The sequence below is a fragment of the Pteropus medius genome, unplaced genomic scaffold (genome assembly GCF_902729225.1).
Source record: "Pteropus medius unplaced genomic scaffold, Ma_sr-lr_union100, whole genome shotgun sequence".
Lineage (NCBI taxonomy): Eukaryota > Metazoa > Chordata > Mammalia > Chiroptera > Pteropodidae > Pteropus > Pteropus medius.
This window is the reverse complement of record NW_024344434.1, coordinates 505065-529130: the sequence shown is the minus strand read 5'-3', so window position 1 is coordinate 529130 and position 24066 is coordinate 505065. Positions and strand designations below refer to the sequence as shown.

General features: G+C 40.3%; 1 protein-coding gene across 4 annotated transcripts in view; it reads left to right on the top strand.

The window, feature by feature from the left end:
* The window catches only part of EPB41L5 (erythrocyte membrane protein band 4.1 like 5), a 137870-nt gene extending 119813 nt beyond the window's left edge, over positions 1-18057 (top strand). For 3 of the 4 annotated variants that reach the window (XM_039872648.1, XM_039872649.1, XM_039872646.1), the window contains 3 exons: positions 5324-5365; positions 5729-5859; positions 13362-18057. In XM_039872648.1, coding sequence (XP_039728582.1) covers positions 5324-5365; positions 5729-5859; positions 13362-13428 — 240 coding nt within the window. In that variant the 3' untranslated portion in view covers positions 13429-18057. The remainder of the gene's footprint in view (positions 1-5323; positions 5366-5728; positions 5860-13361) is intronic. The other variant, XM_039872647.1, reaches the window with a different exon arrangement.
* Positions 18058-24066: the final 6009 nt, after the last annotated feature.

Here is a 24066-nt window from a genome sequence, read left to right as displayed (position 1 = left end):
TAAATCTAGTAACCCTCTTCCCTCTTACTTATTAGAACATTATTAACCATCTTCCCCATGCTGCACTGTACTTTTCCATGTCTGTTCTTTAACTATCCATTTGTACTGCTTAATCCCTTTGCCTTTTTTCCCCACCCCTCATGCTCCTCCCATCTAGTAGCCCTCAAAATATTCTATCTATAAGTTTATTACTGCTTTTGTTGTTGTTTATTTGTTCTTTAGATTCCACATGTATGTGAAATCATGTGATATCTGTCTTTCTCTATCCAAACCATTTCATTCAGCATAATACCTTCTAGGTCCATCAAGGCAATATTTTTTTCCATCCCCTCCCTTTTAGTCTGGGTATATCTTTTAATCTGAAGTGAGTCTCTTGTATGCAGCATATGTAACTGTCTTCTTTTCTTATCCATTCAGATACTCTTATCTTTTGGTTGGAGTGCTTAATTCTTTTCCATTTGAGGTACTTATTGATAGGAATATAGTTATTATCATTTTTTATTCCTGTTTTTAATACATGGTTTTTCTTCTTAAAGAAGTCCCTCCAGCATTTCCTGTAATACTGTCTTGGTGTTGATAAATTCCTTTAACTTAGTTTTGTCTGTGAAGCTCTTTATCTGTTCTTCAACTCTAAATGATAGCTTTGCTGGATAAAGATTTCTTGGTTGTAGATCCTGAATTTTCATCATGTTGAATAGTTTGTGCTAAGCCCTTCTGTCTTGCATGGTTTCTTTTGAGAAATCAGCTGCCAGTCTTATGGGTGCTCCTTTGTAAGTAACTTACTGCTTTTCTCTTGCTGCTTTTAAGATTCTCTCTTTGAGAAGGATATAAAAGGCATCCAAATAAGAAACGAAGAAGTCAAACTGTCACTATTTGTGGATGACATAATTCTCTATATAAAAAACCCTAAAGACTCCACAAGAACACTACTAGAAACAATAAGCAAATACAGTAAAGTTTCTGGATACAAAATCAACGTTCAAAAATCCATAGCATTCCTATACTCTAATAATGAAGATCCCGGATTACCAAAGCCATCCTGAGAAAAAAGAACGAGGATGGAGGTATCACTCTGTCCAACCTCAACTTATATTACAAAGTGACAGTAATCAAAACTGTCGCATGGTATTGGAAGAAAAATAGACTCGCAGGCCAATAGAGCAGAATGGAGAGTCCAGAAGTAAATCCATATTTATATGGGCAAATAATTTTTGACGAGAAAGCCAAAAACATACAGTGGTGAAAGGAAAGCCTCTTCAATAAATGGTGCTGGGAAAACTGGAAAACTACCTGCAGAAGAATGAAACTAGACTGTTGTCTATCATCACATACCAAAATTAACTCAAAATGGAGTAAGGACCTGAATATAAGACCTGAAACAATAAAATGCATAGAAGAAAACATAGGAACTAAACTCAAGGACCTTGGACTTAAAGAGGATTTTATGAATTTGACCTCAAAGGCAAGGGAAGTAAAAGCAAAAATAAATGAAGGGAACTACATCAAACTAAAAAGCTTCTCAGCAAAAGAAATCATCAACAAGATAAAGAGACAGCCCTCTGAATGGGAAAATATATTTGCAAGCAATGTCTCCGATAAGGGCTTAATATCCAAAATATAGAAAGAATTCATACGACTCAATAACAACAAGAAAACAAACGATCCAATCAAATATGGTCAGAGGATCTGAACAGACACTTCTCCCTAGAGGACATACCAACGGCCAACAGATATATGAAAAGATCAACATCGCTAGCTATTAGGGAAATGCAAATCAAAACCCCATGATATACCATCTTACACCTGTTAGAATGGCTGTAATCAACAGGACAAGTAGTAACAAACGTTGGAGAGGATGTGGAGATAAAGGAACCCTCATACACTGCTGATGGGACTGCCAGTTGGTACAGCCACTATGGAAAACAGTATGGAGGTTCCTCAAAAAACTAAGAATTGATCTACCATGTGATCCAGCAATCCTTCTACTGAGTATTTACCCCAAAGACTTGAAAACCCATATCCGAAAAGATATTTGCACACCAGTGTTCATAGCAGCACTATTCCAAGTGACCAGGACTAGGAAGCAACCAAAATGTCCTACAATAGATGATTGGCTAAAGAAGCAGTGCTACATATATACAATGGAATATTGCTCAGCTATAAGAAGAGATGAAATATTACCATTTGCGACAACCTGGATAGACCTCGAAATAATCATGCTAAGCAAAATAAACCAGATGGAAAAAGTTGAAAATCACATGATATCACTTATATGTGGGATATAAACCTAAAAGCAACAAATGAACAGGACAAACAAACAGAGACTCATGGACATGGACTATAGACTAGTGATTACCAGAGGGTAGGGATGAGAGGATGGGGGAGATAAGGTAAAGGGGGTCAAATATGGTGACAGAAAGAAATCTAACTATGGGAGGGGAACCGTGTAAATATATATATGCCTTATTGTTAAAGTGTATAGATGAAACTTAATTGGATTTCTTTAACCAATGTTACCATAAAAAAATAAATTAATTAAAAAGAAAAAGATTCTCTCTTTGTATTTAATCTTTGGCATTTTAATTATGATGTGCCTTGGTGTTGGCGTCTTTGGGTTTGTCTTTCTTGGGACTCTCTGAGCTTCTTGGAGTTGTATGTCTATTTCCTTCACCAGGTGAGGGAAGTTTTCCATCATTATTTCTTCAAATAGCTCTTCAGTGTGTTGTTTTCCTTCAGGTACTCCGATGACAGATATTTTTGCATTTAATAAGTGTGCCATAGGCTTCTTAAATTGTTATTATAGTCTTGGCTTCTTTTTTCTTGCTGTTCTGATTGACTGTTCTTGGCTTCTCCATCCGCTGTATCAGTGATTTGATCCTCTTCTTTATCCACTCTGTTTTTTCCACTAATATACTCTGTATCTCTGATAATGTGTTCATCATTTCTGACTGGTTCCATTTTATAATTTCCATTTCTATTTTTATGTTTTTTATCTCTTTGTTAAAGTTCTCACTGAATTCATCTGTACTTCTCCTAAGTTCATTGAGCATCTTTATAACCAGTGTTTTGAACTCTGCATCTATTAGATTGCTTGACTGACTCCAATATTCCTGGATCTCTGTTCTGTTCTCTCATATGGTTTCTGCTTCTTTGTCTTCCCATTTTGGCTGCCTTTCTGTGTCTGCTTCTATGTACTAAGTAAAGCTTCTAAGTCTCTTAGCCTTATTAGTATGGATTTGTGAAATAGGTGTCCAGTGGCACAGTCCTGAGAGGGGTTCAGCTGCCAGCCAAGTTTAACCCCAGCCAGTGCCCCTCAGGGGCCACTGTTAAGATTCAGCAAGCAATCCACAGATGCTGTGCTTATAGTTGCCTCAAGAGGGCACACCAGAAACCGAGGCCAGCTGCCACCAGTGGTGGGTCTTGGTGCTGCTCAGCAGGGGGCACTTGACTTGCTGAGGATACACCTGGATGTGGCTTGAGTGGGGCCATGAGTTGGGGGAGGGGGAGTTTCAGGGAATCCTCTTGGTGGAGCAACCTCTGTTATCCAGTTTGATGACATCTCAGCTATGGTAGCGCTGGGTCAGCACACTGGGCAGGGGGATGGCTCAACAGAGGAACAATAGGAACAATAGATTCCACCGGCACTTCTGTCTGGGAGAGACCCTAGCCTCTGGCCTTCACTATGAGAGCTCGGTGTCCCCCTGTAAGTCCCTAGTGTCCCCCTATCCCCCCGCACAGCTGAACTGCTGCTGGTGCTCAGAGCAAGCAGGTCCGTCACTGTGAAAATCCACTTGTGGTTGTGGCCCCTTTAAGAGTCTTCTGCAGCTGCAGCTTCTGCTGTCGCTGCCTCTCAGCGGCTTGGACTGGGAAGCTTCATGTCGGCGCTCCGTCCTACCTCTTCCAGTTGAAGGGTGATTTCTTCTTTCTCTCCCTAGTTGTAGGGCTTGTTCATCTAGATCTCAGGTGACTTTGCTTGCTGTTTGCTCCATGTTTCTGTCGGAACTTTGATTTGGTCGCAAGAGGGATGAACAAAACCTCTATCATCTACACCATTTTTTTTTTCCTCTCTCTCTGGTTTTCTTGAATATTCAGTCAGTTTCTAGGGTATGTTTAATATCTGCCTACAATTTTGATTAATCCATTTCTCACATGTTTTTAGATCAATCAGTTATTGTTTGCATATTTTGAAGATATGCTGCATAATGCAAATATGTTGATAGAAATTTTACTTTCTGGAGTTTCTTTGAGCACTTTAAAGTATCCTTGTTTGCCCTTTTTTCTCTTAATTTCCCTTTTGACTAATATTAAACTAACACCCCGGCTTTCTTTTAAGTTTGTATTGCCTAGTATATAATTTTCTGCCCTTTTATTTTCAATCTTTCTGATCTGTTGGTTGTAAATGGACCTTTCATGAGCAACATTTTGCTGGATCTTGTTTTTAGAATCTTGAGAGTCTCTGTCTTCTGACTGAATTTAGTTCATTTATATTTACTGTGAATATGGTTTTATAGGACTTGTTTCTGCCAAACTATTTTTTGTTTACTTTTACCATATTTTTTTTCTCATTTATTCATATGGTTAAAGTGCATTTTATTAATATTGGTGGGAAAGCCATACTTTGTATTTTTATTCTTCTAGTGGTTACCAAACTTATTAAGACCTGAACTTATATTAACTTTTTTTCTTATCAGAATCTAAAGCTAACAGTGCAAGGGCTAGTCTAAGTTTCCATAAAATAAGGGAGTTTATTATATTTTAATTCTGTACATAAAAGTAAGATCTACAAAATTAAACATTAAAATGAATCTAACAAAGGCTCTATGATGCAGAAGCAATATGGGTGTTTTTATTTCTGTTTTCTACACATATGCTTGATAATTAGAGACTGACCCGTAGCTAAACAGATGTTTGTTTTCTGTGTACTTTCCTTGTGCTAGTCATTTGGATTAGTCACAATCTGTTGTTCAGAATGCTACCAAGAAGGCTGTGATTATTTGAAATGAACTGAAATATCAGAAAATAAAATGTTAAACTGAAGTTAGGGGTGGGGGAAAGTCCTATTAAATGAACTGAAAGAAGTAGTAGCATTCTTGGAGTAAACTTTTAGATTAAGAAATTCTCAAAATTATGACAGTTTCTTAAGTGGAGAGATATGGCATCTATGTTGAAAAAACTATCTTGGCTTTAGAAGTCCATGTCAGCTCAAGGAGCCTATTAAGAACTGCCCCCTCCCCAATGGATTTCATAGTAGATGAAAGCATTATGAGTAGAATTATGAAACTAAAAGCGTACCCTAAAAATAAACATATGTAATTTATTTTAGGTATCTTCAGCATCCATGGTCACACCCCGGTGGATTGTGCCAGTAAGTTAATGAATGATATTTGCAATTTTTCTATTGGTTACTCTTTCAGAGTGAGGCCTAAAGGATTACCAGACTCTTGTTTTTCCTTAAAAACATGGAGTCATTATCAAAGCTCTGTTAACTGACTTAATACCTACTTCAAACTAGTAATTTAATCTTTCTGTTTGTCAATGCTTACGGATGCTGACAAAAATAAAAATCTGAGGGGAAGGATGGTTAAAAACAAACAAACCAAAACAACCATGATCATCAAAATCATTTCCTTATTACCATAATCATTAAAGGAGATGACTTAGAGCTAAAGTACTGACCATTGGGTAGGTATTGTCACCTCTGCTCACTCATGTCGTATGTCTCTTTCAGCAGAGTAGTGTCCTTTCTAATGGACTCACAGGAGATGGACCATCCTTGATGGGGAAGGAGGGATGTGGTGATAGAGATGTAAACTCGCTGATCTCTCCCCCAGCACCATTCTTGGTGGACGCCGTGACCAGGTGAGGAAATTATTTCTCACTTGCAGTTCTAAGATACCTGTTAGTTGGGATGGAGTAGGGGGAACACACACACACGCACACACACACACAGGCCTATATTTAAAGAATAATGTCAATTCTTTAATTCAATTTAATTGAAACTAGATAAATATTTGCTCTGATTATTATTTAGAATAGTGTATTTTTCATTTTCCTTGTCAATAGAAATTTTCTATTTATGAAAATTTCTAAAATTATGAATAGACCTTATTATGCTTTTTTTAAATAAAGTGTTAGATAAAGATGTTACAGCCTTGTCTTTTAAATTTTATATCTGTTTTTAAATTAATTTGTCTTTTCCTTTTATGCTTTACTATTATGTTGTCCATCGGTAAGTGAATGCACGCAGTTAAGGGTGAGGTAGGAGATTCCCAAGGTGAGGCTCTGAGACAGCCTTTACTAAAATCTGTCCTACACTCATTTCAACATAGCACTTGCAGCGAACAGAAATTGGACTCAAAAGAGCTTTTATTCAGCATGTACTTTTTCAGCATGTTGTTTTAGTTGTTAGGACCAAAACTGTGCTTATTTTGCAAAAAATTTGTAATTGCCTTTATCACCTCAGATTTTTTCCTAATTGTGTCTGGTATTTCTTATGTCTTCCCAGTGTTGAAAATGTGGGTCAATTGAAGTAAATGCTTTCCTAATTAGAAAGGAAAAATGATTGAGATGATTAACTTAAAAGAAATTTATAGTTTCATTTTAACATTAGCTCTTTTAGCTCCACAGTCTTTAATATAATTATTCATTCAGCACACCCTTATTGAATGTCTATTAAGTACCAGGCATTGATTTTATCTGGCACTGATGATAGCATTAAACAGACATAGGACCTGACTTGGAGAATTCACATGTAGTTGTCAAATAGCACTTTATATAAATTTAATAGATTATTTTTCTAAATATTTACATGCCCAATAATTGCCATGATAAAAATAGAGATTATGTGCAGAGGACCAGGTGATAATGCTTTGTAATTGAGTTTATACAATAAAATATGAGTTCTTAAGGACTCAAAAATTACAGATGAAAGAAGAGCTTATCTCCCCACTCCTCCCCAAAGCAAAGTAGTCATAAAGGAATAAAAGAGATAAGAAAATGACAAGTAGTATACCTGAAATTAATATAATGTTATATGTCAATTATAACTTCAAAAAAAAATGAGAAGTAAATAAATCAGTGGAGCAGAATAGAGTCCAGAAGCAAACCCACATATATACAGTTACCTGATTTATGAAAAATTGATGGTTTAGTGTTCTGGGGAAAGGATGGTCTTTTAGTAAATCAGCTGGACAAGTTAAATATCCAGGCAGAAAAAAATTTTTTAATTTTAATTAAATTTATTGGGGTAGTATTGGTTAATAACATTATCTAAATTTCAGTAGTACAACTTTATAATACAAGATCTGTATATTTCATTGTGTACTCACTGCCCAAAATCTAGTCTCCTTCTGTCACCATATATTTGACCCCCTTTATCCTCTTCATCCTCCCACACTCTTCTTCCTCTCTGGTAACCACTATTCTTTTGTGTGTATCTATGAGTTTGTTTTGTTTGTTGCATTTTGTTTCATATCCCACATATGAATGAAATCATATGGTGCTTGTCCTTTTCTGTCAGACTTATTTCACTTAGCATGATAACTCTCAAGATTCATCGATGTTGTCGCAAATAGCAACATTTCAGCTTTTTATGGCTGAGTAGTATTTCATCTTCTTTATTCAGTCATTAGTCAAAGGTCATTTAGGTTGTTTCCATGTCTTGGCTAGCATAAATAAAGCTACAATGTACATAGGGCTACATATATCTTTAGGAATAAGTGTTTTAAAATTTGGGAGAGGAAAATCTTGACCCAACCTCATATCATACAAAAAAAATCCTTTCTAGATGTATTGCAGATCTAAATATGAAATGTCAAATAATAAAGCTTTTAGAAGAAAATATAAGTGAACATCCTTGAGGCCTTGAATAAAGGCTGAGATATTTTTAAACAGGTCACAAAAAGCTTTAATTATACAAGAAAAAAATTATAGCTTGGATTATATCAGGAACTTCTGTTCATCAAAAGATATAATTTCAAGAGCTCAAAATCTTAGGCACAGAGTAAGAGAAACTATTTGTATGTTCTCCTTCCATCTGTTTCTGTCTCTCTTTCCCTCTGTCCCTTCCTCTCACTGCCCCCAACAAAGGACTCATATCCAGTGTATATAAAGAGCTCTTATAAATCAATAAGAAAAAGACATCTCAATAAGAAAATTGGCAAAAGACTTGACTCCACAGTTCACAAGAGAATATCCAGATGGCCAATAAGTATATAAGACAGTATGCAACTTGACTAGTCATTGAGGAATACAAATTCAAACCACCATGTGATACCACTACATACCACCAGAATGGCTAAAATGTAAAGAAGACACATAGCACCAAGTGTTGATAAAGATATGGGACAACTGGAATTCCGTAAATCGGAATAACCATGTTGGAAATAGGTTTGGCAGTATTTACTAAAGCCAAACTTACCCAGTATTTCAGTGATTCTCTTCTTCTGTACACACTCAATAGAAATGCAAATATATGTCCATCAAAAGACATGTACAAGACTTTTTATAGTAGCTGTATTCATAATAGTCCAAACTGAAAACTTGACAAAAGCCCATTAGTAGTCAACTAAATGCTAGACTAGAGCAGTGAAAATTAACAAACTATAACTGCAGTATGGCAATACAGACAAATCTATAAACATATTTATATTAGTTATTCGTTGTTGTATAACAAATTATCACAACTTTAGCATTTTAAAACAACACGCATTTATAATCTTATTTCCTGTGGGACAGGAATCTGACACAGTGTTCCTGAGTCTTCTGCTCCAGAAGTTCTCACAGGCTACAATCGGGGTGGTGGCCAAGGCTAGGTTCTCATTTGAAGACTCAACTGGAGAAGGGTCTCCAGTTGTGGTTGTTGGCAGAATTCAGTTTCCAAAGGGCTGTTAAACTGAGCTTCTCCGTTTTTAGCTGGCTATTGGCTTGAGGCTACCTCCAGTTGTTGCCACACAGACCTCTCCACAATAACTTCTTACTTCATCAAAGCTAGTAAACCAAGAAGGCAGTAGAGTCTGCAAGCAGGCTTTGCTGTATTCTCTTGATTAAAGCAAATCACAAGCTCTACCCATGCTCAAGGGGAGGAAATTGCGTAAGAGTGTAAATCCAGGACGTGGAGATCTTTGGGGATCATCATAGCATCTCCTTACCATAATGTTAGCAAAATAAAGTTCAAAAAGAGGCACAACTCTTAGAGATCAAAATAAGGGTTATCTTTGACGTGGTTAGTGACTAGAAGGGAGCTCAAAAGGGACTTTTGGAGTGCTCATAATTTTCTGTTTTTTGATCTACATGCCGATTACAAAGGTGTGTTCAATTTGCAAAAAATTATCAAGCTGTAAACTCATGATTTATGTACTTCAATATATCTATGTTCTACTCAATAAAATGTTTTTTAAAAATGATGACTGGATTGCATCTTTACAAATTTAGATTTACTTTGGATATTCTCTCTGTAAAATTTTATTTAAATGTATAAAATCACAAGGACAAAGAACAAGAGAGGAGATAAGAGCAAACGAGAAACCTCAACAAGTTTTGAAAGTAGATAAATGGTAAGTAGTAAGCAATTTAGCTGAGAAAAGAAAACTGAAATCTAAACCTGAAAAGGGAGGAGGGTAGGAACTGAGAAAATAAAAAGCAAGCCAAGTCACATTGCAGAACTCTGGAGAGGCTCAGGAATTGGAGGTACCAGATATTTGTGAGGTTAGGGGTACAGGTGGGACTAAGAACAAGGACTTGTTGCTCTAATCTAGTATTTATCTAGTTGACTGCTAATGGGCTTTTGGCAAGTTTTCAGCTTGGACTATTATGAATACAGCTGCTATAAACATTCTTATACATGTCTTTTAAGGGACATATATTTGTATTTCTATCGGGTGTGTACATGATTCTGGAGATTTCCCTCTGGAGGAGCTGGGCCAGAGAGGTTGTGGATTTGGGAGTTTGTTTAGAGTAAGCCTCCAAACTGAAAACAAGAAGGTTAATTCAAAGTCCACAAACTAAAGGGTGAGACATCCAACCTTCCTTCTTTTTTCAGTTTCCAGAGTGCCGTTGGCCAAGTATAAATGTCTCAGGTGAGAAATTAAGAGCATTATTCTTTACAGAAACTGACAAACCAAAGAGAAAGGCCTGTAGGATTAATGTTTGTGGATTCCCTGATGATTATTTTTTTTCAGTGTTTTTTTCTCCCTTTATTTTATTTTATTTTTTTTAATTAAGTTTATTGGGGTATCATCGATTAATACAATTATATAATTTTCAGGTGTACATTATGATTTCACATTTGTATTTCCTATTGTATGTTTACTACCCAAAGTCCAGTTTCCTTCAGCTACCATATATTTGATCTCCTTTACCCACTTCACCATCCCCCTACCCCCCTATATTTGACCGCTTTCACCCCATCTTCCTCCCTCCTCCTCCACTACCCTCTACCCTCTGGTAATCACTAGTCTATAGTCTGTGTCCATGAGTACCTGTTCGTTTGTCCTGTTCATTTGTTGCTTTTGGGTTTAAATCCCACATATAAGTGATATCATGTGATTTTCAACTTTTTCTGTCTGGCTTATTTTGCTTAGTATGAATATTTCAAGATCCATCCATGTTGTTGCAAATGGCAGTATTTTATCTCTTCTTATGGCTGAGGGATCCTCTGATTAAATTGCCAAGAAATTTACCTAATAATTCTACCTGGAAGTCCATTAATTTATAACTTTTGCCCATATGTACAGTTTCTAAACAGCATTCCAGTGCTTCTCTTAAATATGAAGAGAGCCAAAGGTTATCAGATGTTTGAGGAAAGACCAAAACAGGTAAACTAAAAAAGGAGGAAATAAGGCAATGTGAGTATCAAAAACTTAACAAAACAATTGTATCATAAGGCAGAAGACAGTACATCTGTGCAATAAAAGGAAGTTAAAAAGCAAAGGAACAGAAAAAGTATTTTTAGAAATAATTAATCATGTTAAAAAAACAAAATCCTAAGAATGCATGGAAGATAAGATTAAGGAAATGTCCCAAAAACTAGGACAAAAAGATGATAACTGGGAGAGAAAAGAAAATTTGATGATCAGTGTAGGAAGTCTAATATGTGAATCATCAGAGATCCAGAAAGAATAGAGTAAATGAAAGTGAGAAATTGTTAGGGAATCACGATTTCCCAGAAGTACTTGAGTTTTTAGATTAAAACTAGTACCTACTGAGTACCCAGCACAGAGAGTGAAAATAGACAATACCAAGGAACATCATGAAATTTCAGAATATCAAAGTTAAGAGAGGATATAAGTCTTCTGGGCAGGCGGGGGGTGGGTGGGTAGAGTACATACAAAGGATTGGAAATCAAGAATGACAGCATCATTCTAAAAGCAAGAAGATAATGGAGCAATGCTTTCAGAATTCTTGAGGAAAATCATGTTTCACCTAGTTTTATATCCAAACTATCAATGAAATGTGAGAGCAGAAAAAATACAGAGTTTCTCTAAAGTATACACTTCTCATGCAGCCTTCCTTAGGAAGCTATTTATTGGAGTATGTGTTCATTCCATCAAAACGAGATGATTATCCAAGAAAGAAGACGACATGGGACCCAGGAAATAGAGAAGTGCAGGAATTTACCAGGAGGAAGGTGAAGAGAATTTCCAAGGTGGCAGCTGCTCAGTAGGTCTAGGAAGCATGCCGTAAAGATTCAAAGAGGATAAAGAGTTCCAGGAAGGATATTGCCAAGGAAAAAAAACACATGGCCCACTCATTTTTAAAAATTACATGGCATGCCCGAATGTACTGAGAAGAGATCCATGTTTCTATCTTTGAAGTTAGGAATAAATTAGAAACAAGTATAGAAAACTGGGCAAGCAGTTTACAACAAAAAATGAGGCAGTTGTTGAGTCCAGAGGACACAAACTATACAAAAAAACCCACAATATACTAATAGTTGTGAAAATATTTACATGATTACAACAAACATGGAATATTAACATGATCAAAATTGTTCACATAACCATTGAAAAGTTAAAAATGAAGAATTGTAGGGCTGGTGAGTGGAGTGTAAAAACGTTAATCTTTCATGATTTATAGTAGGAGGTCATTGGAGAAATATATCACTTAGAACAGTTAGTACTGTTGTTAGTTGTACATGAGAATCAGCTGGAGGGCTTGTTAAAATGGGTTACTGGGCTCTGCCCCCAGAGTCTCTGATTCAGTATACCTGGAGTGGTGTCTAAGAATCAGCATTTATAACAGATTCTAGGGACTATACTTAGAGAACCAAAGGTACAGAAAAGTGAAGGAAAAATACCAGGAAAAAAAACTTGAAAGTGTCTTTAGGTAGTAGACATGGAAAGGGTGGTGCAAATGACCGCTGTTTCTTTTATAAATTTTGTTAATACTTTTGACATTTTAAACTACAGTTGACCCTTCAACAACACAGGTTTGAACTGCATGGGTCTACTTTATACTTGGATTGTTTTCAATAAATACACAGTCAGCCCTTTGTATCTCCCAGGTTTTGTATCCCCAATTCAACCAACCATGGATAGAAAACAGTATTTTCCATCTAGGACTGAGAATCCACATATGCAGAGGGCCAACTATATGCATTGTTCTGCAGTATTTTACATGAGGGATTTGAGCATCTGCGGATTTTGGTATCCACAGGGGTCCTGGAACCAACCCCTCATGGATACTGCGGGGCTGTAGTTAAGTTGTTGGGGAGTCAAAAGTTATATACAAGATTTTCAATTATGCAGGTGTCAGCATTCCCTAACTCCCATGTTGTTCAATGGTCAGCGATGTTTTTTTCACTATATATTTTGATACGAAGTTTCTTTGAAACCAAAAGAGATGTCCTTACATCCTTGCATCTAAATTCATACTCTTCACCTACAGCAGAAACTTTTGGGCCTTCATGCAAAGCCCATATACTTTTATTTTTCACATAGCTCTAACAAAGCAGATTAACTGGTACAGGAGCTTAAACACCACCATCTGAGTCTACGTAAAGAAGCACAGAACAGCCTACTTACCTTGGTATTTCCTAAGCAGGTTACTGTCATGCTCAGCACTATACTCAGTATTCATAATAATAACCTTAACTCACTAAGAAATGGTTAAGTGTCTGGTATATTTTATCCAAGGAAGTAAGGGAAGTTGATATCTTTAGATTTCATTTCAAGATGAAATACACATCAGTTAGCTAGAAAATTCCCTCTGTGGAATACTTCACTGCTGAATTAGGTATTGCAACATAGTCATTTAGGCCTATAATTTACTCTCAACATGCTCTCTGTGGCACTTGTGGAGAAGTGTATGTTGCTTTCATCGCAAATGGCTTCACTGAATAACCCATTCTTACTTCCTTTCAGTTCTGCACCAACTTTGGCCGAAGAAGCCATCTTGAAGCAGAAGTGTTTACTGACAACTGAGCTCTAAGGGATCGCCTCCTCCCTACCTGTAACTGGAATGCCTAGCACTCTCCAGCAGTCCATCCTGGAATCAGTTTCTACTGAAACCTGTTGGATTCAGGAGCTCGTCTTTAACACATTGGGTAAAAAAGTTCTCCTAGATTCGACTTCGACTCCATGAAAAAACAGCTACATTTTCCGTCCAACTGGAAGGGTATAATTACACTGCATATTTTCCCAAATGAAGATATCTGGTCTTTTACTTTCTTTAATTTTATTAAAGTTTTAAATTCCTGAAATAAGGGAATTACTTTCCCCGTGGTTTCCTTCAAACTCTTGGCTCCACCTAGTGGTTATAATTGTTCATAATGTCTCCATGATGGCCGTCTCTGGTAGTCACCAGCCTATTGAATGTTATTTGTCTCTCTAGTATCAGGGTGAGTGTCCTTGACCTGAATGCCTGTTAGAGAAATTGCGCTTTCCATGCATTACCTGGAAATCAGAAATTTATGAAAATAATGAAGACAATTATATAGGTAGATTAAGTGCTAGGTTTTTTGCAAGAATTACTAAAGAGAAGTTTAGAATACAGAGGATTTTCAAATATCACTTATACTTTTGACTTCTTACTAGACTGGCTATCTTAATGCTTCAGGTTTACATCAAGGTAAGAAAAACCTTGAGAAGACCTATGGAGAAGTCAATTGCCTGTCATATTTTTAGCCCTGCTTTCCCACAGGGAGCACTCACATGCACCACACATATTCTGCAACTTTTCAGCTTGGAAAGGGCAACAGTAGGTTGAAGAAACCCTGAGGCATTTACCTCAGGCCCCCACACTTCTTCCTTAGCCAGATGGGGAATGCAGGCCTCCACAGACTCAGGTAATGAAGGAGCAGCACAGTAGTCTCTGGGGCTGTCACTGCTTCGTATTGGTTCCTGTTGGGACATAGGCTCTATTTCTTTTTAACATAAGCTGAATAAATTTAGAGCTTATAAACTGAACGAAATAAACATGCCAGGACAGAAATGGGGAATCGGGTAGGGTCGATTTTGTGTTTTGAACACCTGCCTTGTCTGAAACTATATACAACACACTGAAAGAACTCATCTCACATTACATTAGAAATTTTATGTTAGTTTTAAAAGTTGTCTAGAATTTCCTCATCACTTTTATTCTGTACAAAAAATTCTAGATGCTAAAGTAGTGTTTGCTCATTAAAGAAAATAGAGAAAAGTATAAAAATAACCACCTGCAATCCCAACATCCAGATACTGCTTTATCTTTAAAGCTTTTGAATGCATAAGGTAAACCTCAGTTGCTGTTGGGAATGAGGATGATGTGGAAACAATGTTGGAAAAGTCGTTGTTAATCCCTGTTGTCAAGGACTGATATTAAAACTATATCTCCTGGAATTTGTTTTTTAGTTTTCTGCCCTGTGATGTGGATGTAACTAAGTGCTCATTTATGCTGCTCAGTATAAAAGACCATCCAGTTTATGATCTTTAAAACTCCTTGGTTTAGACTATCCTGGGCTCCCTGTAGCATAATCATGCTCAGGCAAACACACACTAGTGTCTGACCGGAAAGCTCAGGAATTTTAATCTGCATCGTTTCCCAGAGAGCTGTAGAGGTTGGAAACCACTTTTGCACGAAACAGTTTTGCTGAAGGAAAAAAAGTTAGCACTTCTTGCTGGCTGCTCCCCTTAGCCATTATGCTAAGCTTGTGAATTTCATTGGTGGAGCTCTTGCCAATTCTCAATTGTAAAACAAATTTTCTTGCAGCTGTAAGTGACACCTAGAACCAGGGGTTTGACCCACGACATGTTGGACTGGACATCAAATTTTCAGTGTACCAACAACCCTAAATGTACTGCAAGGTTAAAGTTGTGCTTCCAACCACAGAACAGTTAAGGCATTACTAACTTGGGAGGCCTAAATTTCTCATCCTCATTTTAAACTTTCTAAAATTTAGGTATTGTTAAAAATATTCTGTAACCTTGCCAGTCACAATATCAATAGGGACTTTCTTAAAGTTCATTTGAATCTCAAGTTAAAGGGAAATTTCATCTCAAGTCCTGACATGAAGTGATAAATATGGAAATTAATACTTTAATGATGGATTAGCCCTGACAAATTAGGTACCTGTCAAGTATACCTTTCCTGTCATATCTGCTGCTGGTGCCATTGCAGAGCTGCTGTAACACTCATCTTGTTCTGCTCATCTGCGAATGGAGAGGAGGGAGGGGCAGAGCTGAGGATATCTTAACATGTCGGGGAAGGGGAAAAGTCTATGAAGAGAGAGAAGCATGCATGAGTCAGTAAGGGCAGTAAGGGATGCTAGCAGAGGGAGATTTGAGATGATACTGGATAAGAAGGCAGGCTGGTTACACTGAAGCGGAAAGAGGGACAGCTGTGGAAGCACTACAGGCGGGTGACCTTCAGGTCATAGGACCGCATTCCAAAGATTAGAATCCACCTGCACATCTAAACCATCTGATAAACTAAGTAAAGGTCTGATCCTCAGATGAGATAAAATAGCTCTACTTGCTATTCAAAATGACCTGGTTGGGCAGGAAGTTTTTCTATATTTAGATGAGGTTCCCATGCAAAAGTACAATAGAGCTAAAAAGAAATATTGGCAATGTTTAATTAGGAGTAGTGAGAACATGTTTGAAAAGAGCAAGAATAATAGTTTATTTCAGCACTCCAGCTAGAAAGCTGATAGCATTCTTCCATTGGAAGGCAGCTTGGAGGGGATTTACAGCTGAGATAAGACCCAGGTCAGCAAAAACTAACAGAACGCTGCCTTAGCCACAGGCTCACCTACTCAGTGGTTACTTTCCCGATTTTCCAGGACCAGATTTTGCTCTGGTAACTCATTAACAACGATGATAGGACTTATGACTGTGAGCGGATTTTAGGCAAGCGCTTCCTTTGTCCTCTTGCCATTGCCTCATTGGTCTGAGGGGTGTTGCTGCCTCCACTTTCTAATAGTTTGCTGTGAGAACACTTAGCACAGCGCCCTGTAGTAGCTGGAGTGCTGCGGGCCTTGGGGGAGCAGAAAGGACATGAACCTCAAATCAGGCCACTTTCCAGCCCTGGTAGGGGAAGGGAGAGTTGGCATGGCGGTGTAAAATGAGATTGGTAGGTTTCAGCTTTCTGCCCTAGACTCTTCTTCAGAACTTGTAATCAATGAAATCCTACTTCTTACTATTTGTCAGTAGTATACATGGGAAGGACTGGTTGGTCTTCCATTCCTGCCCTTGTGGAAACACTAATGTACAAAAGAATGATTAGGTTCCTTTAACCTTGATAAATTTAGATGTACCTTTAGCAGCTTTCCTTAAATGTTCATGTTGTTTTAAGAAAAATTCTTTAAAAAAATATTTCTTATTGTCTACTAACTTTTTTTTCATCAGCTTTTGCATAAGCACAGATGTTCTTTGGACAATCCAGGATGAAAGCCCTGGGTTGTTCTTCCATCTTGTCTGCTCGTCCTCTTATGCTTCTCACTTCTAACTAAAATTGTGGCCTCTGTCTTCTCTGAGATAAGGCCCAAAATGAAAGCTCAGGTGTTAGAGCAGAACTACTTGGCAGTCACTTACATAGAGAAAAATCTTTAATTTTTTTCTATAACTGAAGGTCTTGAGAAGCAAAGTCTTGTCTTCTCATTTTACAGCAGGGGTCAGCAAACTTCCTGTAAAGGGCAGAGATAGTTAATACTTTACTACTCGGCTCCGCTGTGGCAGTGCAAAAGCAGCCTAGACAGTACTAGTATATGCTGGGGCATGGCTGTGTTCCAGTAAAGCTTTATTTATAAAAATAGGTGCTGATTCTCGATCTCAAGATTTCTAGATTAGTAGGGTGGTCCCCTGGCAAGTTACACAGGTATTCAGATAGGTTCTGCAGCGTCGTCTGTCACTTGGGGGCACCTGCCATTTCTAGACGTGGGCAGCCTCCGTCATACACGGACAAGATGCAGTCGTGAGTGCCCAGCTCTCAGACAGTCTTTGTGAGGTCTCCTCACCAGTTTCCGATTAATCTTGCCCTAGCCTTGTACTTACTTAGAAAGTTGGAATCTTTTGCAGACTGAAGAATGTGCATTTCTATATTATTTGTCTTTTTCCCTCTCAAAAATTTAAATACTCTGGTTCTTGAATGATCAAGAGGAAGTTGGAAGCTTTTCTTACCTATCAGCCCCCAGGCTGAAGAGATTTGTCTGGATTATAGAAATGGGCTCTGGGCCCAACTCCGCTGTGTTAATGTGATGATAGAGCCATGAATATTTCCAGGAGAAGATCCGTATGTCTCTTTATTACATGCTTGAGACAATAATTCCGTCACTTCCCAGGATTTCTCTTTATCAGAGAGGTGTCTTAGCACAGAGTCCTTGCTCTTTTTATCTTCATATCTGGATATGATAGATAGTTATGAGGACCTCACTAACTATTTCGAATTTACTTTTTATATGTGTAAAGCTCTGCAGTAACTTTTAAAGTATAATTTATTTTTATATCACGTGCACTATTCATTCAATGTATCCCACGGTTTTATATGACTTGTGTTAGAAGCACTGCACTGAACTGTGAGTTGTTAGTATTCCGAAATGACAACTGTAGATGTGACCACAAATAAAGCTTTTGTGAAACACGGTTTTACGAGCTGTCTCAGTTTCTCGGAAGTGTAATGCCTACATGCGGGCCTATTCCTCTCTTCAAATGCATCGTTAGATCAGTTAATAGGAACACCAAGGAGTGAACAGAAGCAGCACCACAGGTTTTGGTGTGCATTTTAGTACGTTTGGTGTGAATTTGGGAGTAAGAGGCATTTTGAAAGTTTAAGAACCTCATTGGTCATACGCCATATATCCTGGAAGGCGCAGTGGTCATTCCCAGGAGCCATGTGGTCAGTAGAAACACAGCTCTACATTTAATAGTTCCGAAACTTTGAATAAATTATTTAACTTGTGCCTCCATGCCTTTGTCTGAAATGATACATTCGGAGTGCGGTGCAGCGTCTGGTAGAGGGTAGGTAGATGCCTGTCTCCTTCCCTTCATGCCCACACCCCCTGAACTTTCTCCAGGTTTGCATGGTGCCATCCCAGGGGAGAACAGTGCTGCCAGGGTGTTTTCAGGACTTCTGCTGGGCAGTCAGGTAGCACCATAGGATGTTGGCAAGGCTTCTGAGAAGTCTCATCTTCCCCTCTCCCCTCACTCTCCAGATAGGCAGCATTGGGCCTTGGAAACCAAGGAGCTTTTCTTAGGCTCTTTGGAGGTGTATGGGGAGAGGCGGGAACCTGGGCTCAGTCACCAGTGCCGGAAGCTCTCTTAAAAGGGACTTTTGGCAATAAGGAACCAAAGTCACTCTAACTTAAGCAAAATGACTAATTGTAAAGATATGGGAAGCTCTGAACCAACAGGAAGGTGGGAGGATGGGGAGGAAGTGTGGACTTGTCGGAGCAGCCTGGCCTTTGCCTACTGCTCCCACTGCAGGCAGGGAGCTTCGACGGGGGCCTTGAGTTGTGTCCCCAAATCTTGGCCTCAGGGCAGGCCACCTGACAAGGCTTCAGTTCCCCAAAGGGAAGGGAATGGTTACCAGAACAACCACAAATGAACCATGCTCCACAGAAGGGACTTTTGTAGCCAGCAGAAAGACGGGGGGCACGAAAAGGGTGGCTGCAGAGCTCAGGGTCGTAAAGCCCAAGAAGAGGAACTCGAGGTTGTTTCGGTGGCACTGTGGTGGTCCGTCTCAGGGTGATCTGTCCCAGCGGTCGTCCAACCCAACTGTACTTAGATTCTGAGCCTCTATCTGGGACCTAGAGAGGTGCAGAGCAGCCCTTCTCTCCACAGCAGGGTCGCCCCTGCCCACGTGTGCCCTGGGGCGCTCCCTAGCCCTCCGTAACCAAGTGCCCCATGCAAACATAAGGGCTAACTTGCATGCTCAAGTTAGGAAATTAGGATGTTGGTGCAGAAATAGATTTTCAAGAAAACCTGGTCCCAGCTCAAAACAGAGATCAGAAAACAGGTCCAGCAACATAGCCCTAGGTCACACAGCCAGGGGCCAGAATTTGGGTCTTGGCTTCCAGGGTACTATGCCACTGGTCTCTTTAGGCTACTTCCCTCAGCACTGCTAATCTTGACTTCCTGTGCCACAAAGAGTAGTCTCCCATTTTCTGCTGCACCCCTGAGGCCCTTCCTCCCTGGGTCCAGAATTTCCACAAGAGAGGCTTATGTACTTTAAACCCTCTTGGCTCCAAGCAAAACCTCAAAGAGAAAACCATAGCATGGATCTGGAAGGGCCCACATACTTCTGCCATTCTTCAGGGCCCCGGAGGTCCTGGGACAGCCCCTTTTCTCTTCTCTGGGTGGCAGCCAAGATTTCCTGCCTCAGAGTGATCTCTCCACATTCTTGACAGGTTCCCAAATCCTGCTGGTCCTTTCCCCTTGAGAGCCCTGAGTACCACCTAGCTGGCAGACAGTAAGAGGAGGTGTTCATAGGAAAGTCCCACCCATGCCCCAGCAAGCTCTCAAGTGGCTCAGCACTGGTTCTTTTTTTTTTTCTATACAAAAGTTTTTACCATTTAAAAGGAAGAATCACATTAGATTAGATACTCAGACCTTACTCATCTCATAGCTGGAAGCTTGAACCTTCTCACCAAACTCTCCCATTGCCCGACTCTCAGCCCGTGGCAAACCTCCATCCTAATCTCTGTTTCTATGAGTTCAGCTTCTTTAGAATCCACACATGGGATCACATGATGTTTGTCTTTCTCTGTCTGACTTATCTTGCTTGGCATAATGCCCTCGAGGTCCATTCATGTTGCCTGCCACAAATGACAGGATTTCTTTCTCATGGCCGAATATTATTCCATTTATATATATATGTGTGTGTGTGTGTGTGTGTATGTATATATATATATACATATATATATATATATGTATATATATATATATGTATATATGTATGTATATGTATATATATGTATATATGTATGTATATGTATATATATATGTGTGTATATATATATACACATGTATGTGTGTTTGTGCGTGTGTGTGTGTGTGTGTATATATATATATATAGATCTATCTATCTATCTATCTATCTATCTATATATCACATTTTCTTTATCCATTCATCCGTTCATGGAAACTTAGGTTGTACTGACTACTGTTATAATCAAGATATACTGTTGAATAACGCCACTGGTTCTTAATTTAGTTTTACATCAGGGACCGTCTTGCAAATATGGACACAATTCCATGGGCTCATTGATCCTCTAGGAATCCTCAGGTTGGAAGCCCCTGCTCTGGATTAATGATAGGAATGTCAGGCCAGAGGGGGTACTGGGAGTGGAGAGGGTGGGGAAGCAGTAGATCCACTTGGGCAACTGCTGGCTCCCATCACAACTGTCTATAGCACTGACCAGACATAAAAGCTCAAATGCTTGCTTCATGAGGGCTAGAGGCATACAAAGTTCTCAGCCTAAAAAATTAAAGAACACAACACTTGAAACCACCGGTTTTATATGTTTTCTTATTAAGTTACAATAATATATAGATCTATCCTATTGGAACCCTGTCCGTCCACCCCTCTGCCTTGTCCTTATAAATGGGGGTGGGAATAGTACCTACCTGATGATGTGGTGAAGGTTAAATGATTTAATACTAGAATCCCTTTCTCCAACCGGGATCTCTGCCCAGGCCCCCTCCTAGCTCCATTTGGGCATTACACAAGCACCTCAAACTTCGCATATGTTAAGCCAAATTTAAAATGTTCTGCCCCAACCCCCACCCCCTCACATGCCCAAACTGCTCTTTCTTGGCGGTTCTGATCACAGTGAATTGTCTACCTACCCTTGACTCCTCTCCCTCCCCTACTGTGTCCAATCAGTCCTCAAGTCCCAGTGCCTCGGTCTCTGAAATGCCTCCCTGTTTCTGTAGCTACACCCTGTAACCAAGTCAGCATCTGCCTTGAGGTCCTGCAACTGCCTTCCTGTTGGTTTCCCTGCACTCAATCAGATGAATCCATTTTCCAACTGTGGCCCAAAATGAGGTCATGCTCCTCCAATGCCTTCCCATTGCCCTAAGCACAGAATCCAAACTCCCCGGCTGGCTCCCGTGGCATGGCCTACGGCTGTGTGGCTTCCACTTCTCAGGTTGGCCTGCACTGGCTCTCGTGACTGGGCCTTCCTTCATTCTGCCAGAACTGGGTGTTCCCAGGCCCCTTACCGTGAGGCTCCTTGTTTAGGGCTCGGGTTGCACTTCACTTCCTCCAGATGTCCCTCTGTGCACTCCAATATCAGCCCATTTCCACGTCGCCACTCTTTGTGGTACTTGTTAACTGTCTTCCTTGATCATATAAGCTTGTCCCTTGGGGTGTCTGGGACACCCAGCACACTGCCTGGTATGTAGTTGGTGCTGAAATATGTGTTGAATGAATACTGAATCGATCAGGCAACCACTATATCCCATGGACCACCCCAGATCCCTAATTTAGGTTTCTCGCTTGCTCCTTACCATTTCTGTAGTCTTACAAAGAGCCAGGAAGCTCGGCTGCAGTGGGTGTTGGACCAGGAGTTGAACAGGTCTGTTTGACTCTAATGCTTGGGTTCAGCATAGCCCAAACCTCAGGCATTCAAACACGTCACCGAGTGACTTAATTTGCCTGGGACTGAGAGGGTTCCTGGGACCTGGCACTTTCAGTGCTCAAACCAAGAAAGTCCCAGGCGCCTGGGAACAACTTGTCACTGTATTAACAGATCACTTTCACAATTTTGCCACATCCCTGTGTTAGTCATTTAGTATTTGTCTTTACACTATCTTTTTGATCAACTTGCTTTTATGTAACCTCATCCTAAAATGTAAATCCCAGTTGTGATGGGCTGGTTATAGTTTTGTTAATGTGCAATAACATAAACACAATTATTAAAATGAAAAGTGGTTGTCTGTATTCCACATAAGGCCATCTCACACGGCACTGGGTGAGCTTGCCCGCTCTGAAAGCCCTGTCCATCCCTGCGCTTCCCCAGATCCATGACATGTTCTCCTGCCCCTGAGCATTCCCAGGGGAGCACTAGCTCGCTCTCTTGTTTCTTGGTCCCGAAAGCGTCAACATGCACTGTGGTGTGTAGGTTATCTCCTTCAGTGGTCCCAGACTCCCCATGATGGCTATTATCTCTAAGATCCCAGTGAGTAACCGATTAACAATGCCTGGAGTCAGGAGGTAGCCAGTAAGCAGCGTGTTGGGCAGGTGGCACTAGCCACCATCGGGATATGAAGCCAAGCCTGCCATGGCCTGTCTCAGGCAGAGCCAAAACAGGGCCCAGCTCCTTCGGAGAGCCTGGTTCACTTGGGCGAGCCTCGGAACTCTGTCCGCCCTTCTCAAGCAGAGCGCTGAGAACTCTCATCCTGAGTCCTCTGACCTCTGCCTTGACACTTTCCATCATCCAATAGCCGCCTTCATTCTAACCAGCCTTCCCCACTAGTTCCATTTCTGGGACAGGGCGGAAAGCCCCGCCTTGGTGAAACCCACTCAGAACTAATCTACTGTGCAGTTCAGCATCAGGGTGAATGCACATGGTTTTGCAGTGTTCTCTAAATTCTTCTGAGGAGGGCTGGGTTTAGGGTGAGGTGAGTGAGGTGCCTAGAGCATAAAATTAAGGAGTCCATACTAGTGCCCACTCTGTACTTTCACAACCTGGCAAGTGAGTAACTTCTTACCTATTGCGCCTTAGGTGTTCCCTTACGTCACCCTAGCTCATCCCTGCTGCTGAGGGCTGGATGCTGTGCCTGATCTTAAACAGTATCTGAGGATGGGGCTCATTATAATCGTCAAAAGCAGTGCATTAGCACTATCACGAACACCTCTGAATCTGACTGCAGAGCCTGGGAGCTGGGGTAGGTGTACTGACCTGCACAGAGCTCGACCCCCTCCCCCATCCCGCAGCAGTCACAGCAGCTGTTTCTGGGAGCAGAAGCCCAGAGATGCTTAGGGGGCCCTAGTAGGACCAGATGCAAACTGTGGGCAGGCAACCAAGGAAATCCTTGCAACTACCTGAGCCATGGTGTCCTTGATGGCCACAGGGAGGCGCTGCAGCACTGAAAAGACCCCGCAGGCCAAGCTAGAAGGAAAGTTCTCTTGTCACAGGATCACTTCCAGTTTTTAGGAAAGCAGCCCCAGTAGCGTGTGAAGCCTGCTGGGAAAATGAGAGAGAATATTATGGAATTGGGTGTTGGCTTGAATGTGCCCAGGTAGAATTTATTCACCTTTAGGGAGAGTATAAGACCAAATCTGATAGATACTTCCTCACCAGGAAGGGAAAGCTCTCGAGAGAGCTGTCTCTGGGCGCTGGGCATGGGGTAGTGGACAGTGCACTGGTTATATGCAGCCAAATCATAGGGTATCTTCTAGCCTCTGATTCTTCTCTCTATCACCCTGGAGCCTTCTTGGTTGGTGCCTCTTTCCTTTTCTGTGTCCTCACCCCTGACCCCTCCCCACACCTCCAGGCCTGGGCTCTCCCGCTTTCCTTCCCAGTATCCCAAGGGGCTGACCTGGCTTTCGGTTTAGACGGGGAGTGGGCTGTTGGGCCTGGGAACCCTTGAGCTTCCTTCCCATGGGGACTGCCACTCAGGCCTGCAGACAGCTCAGCTGCTTGGGTCC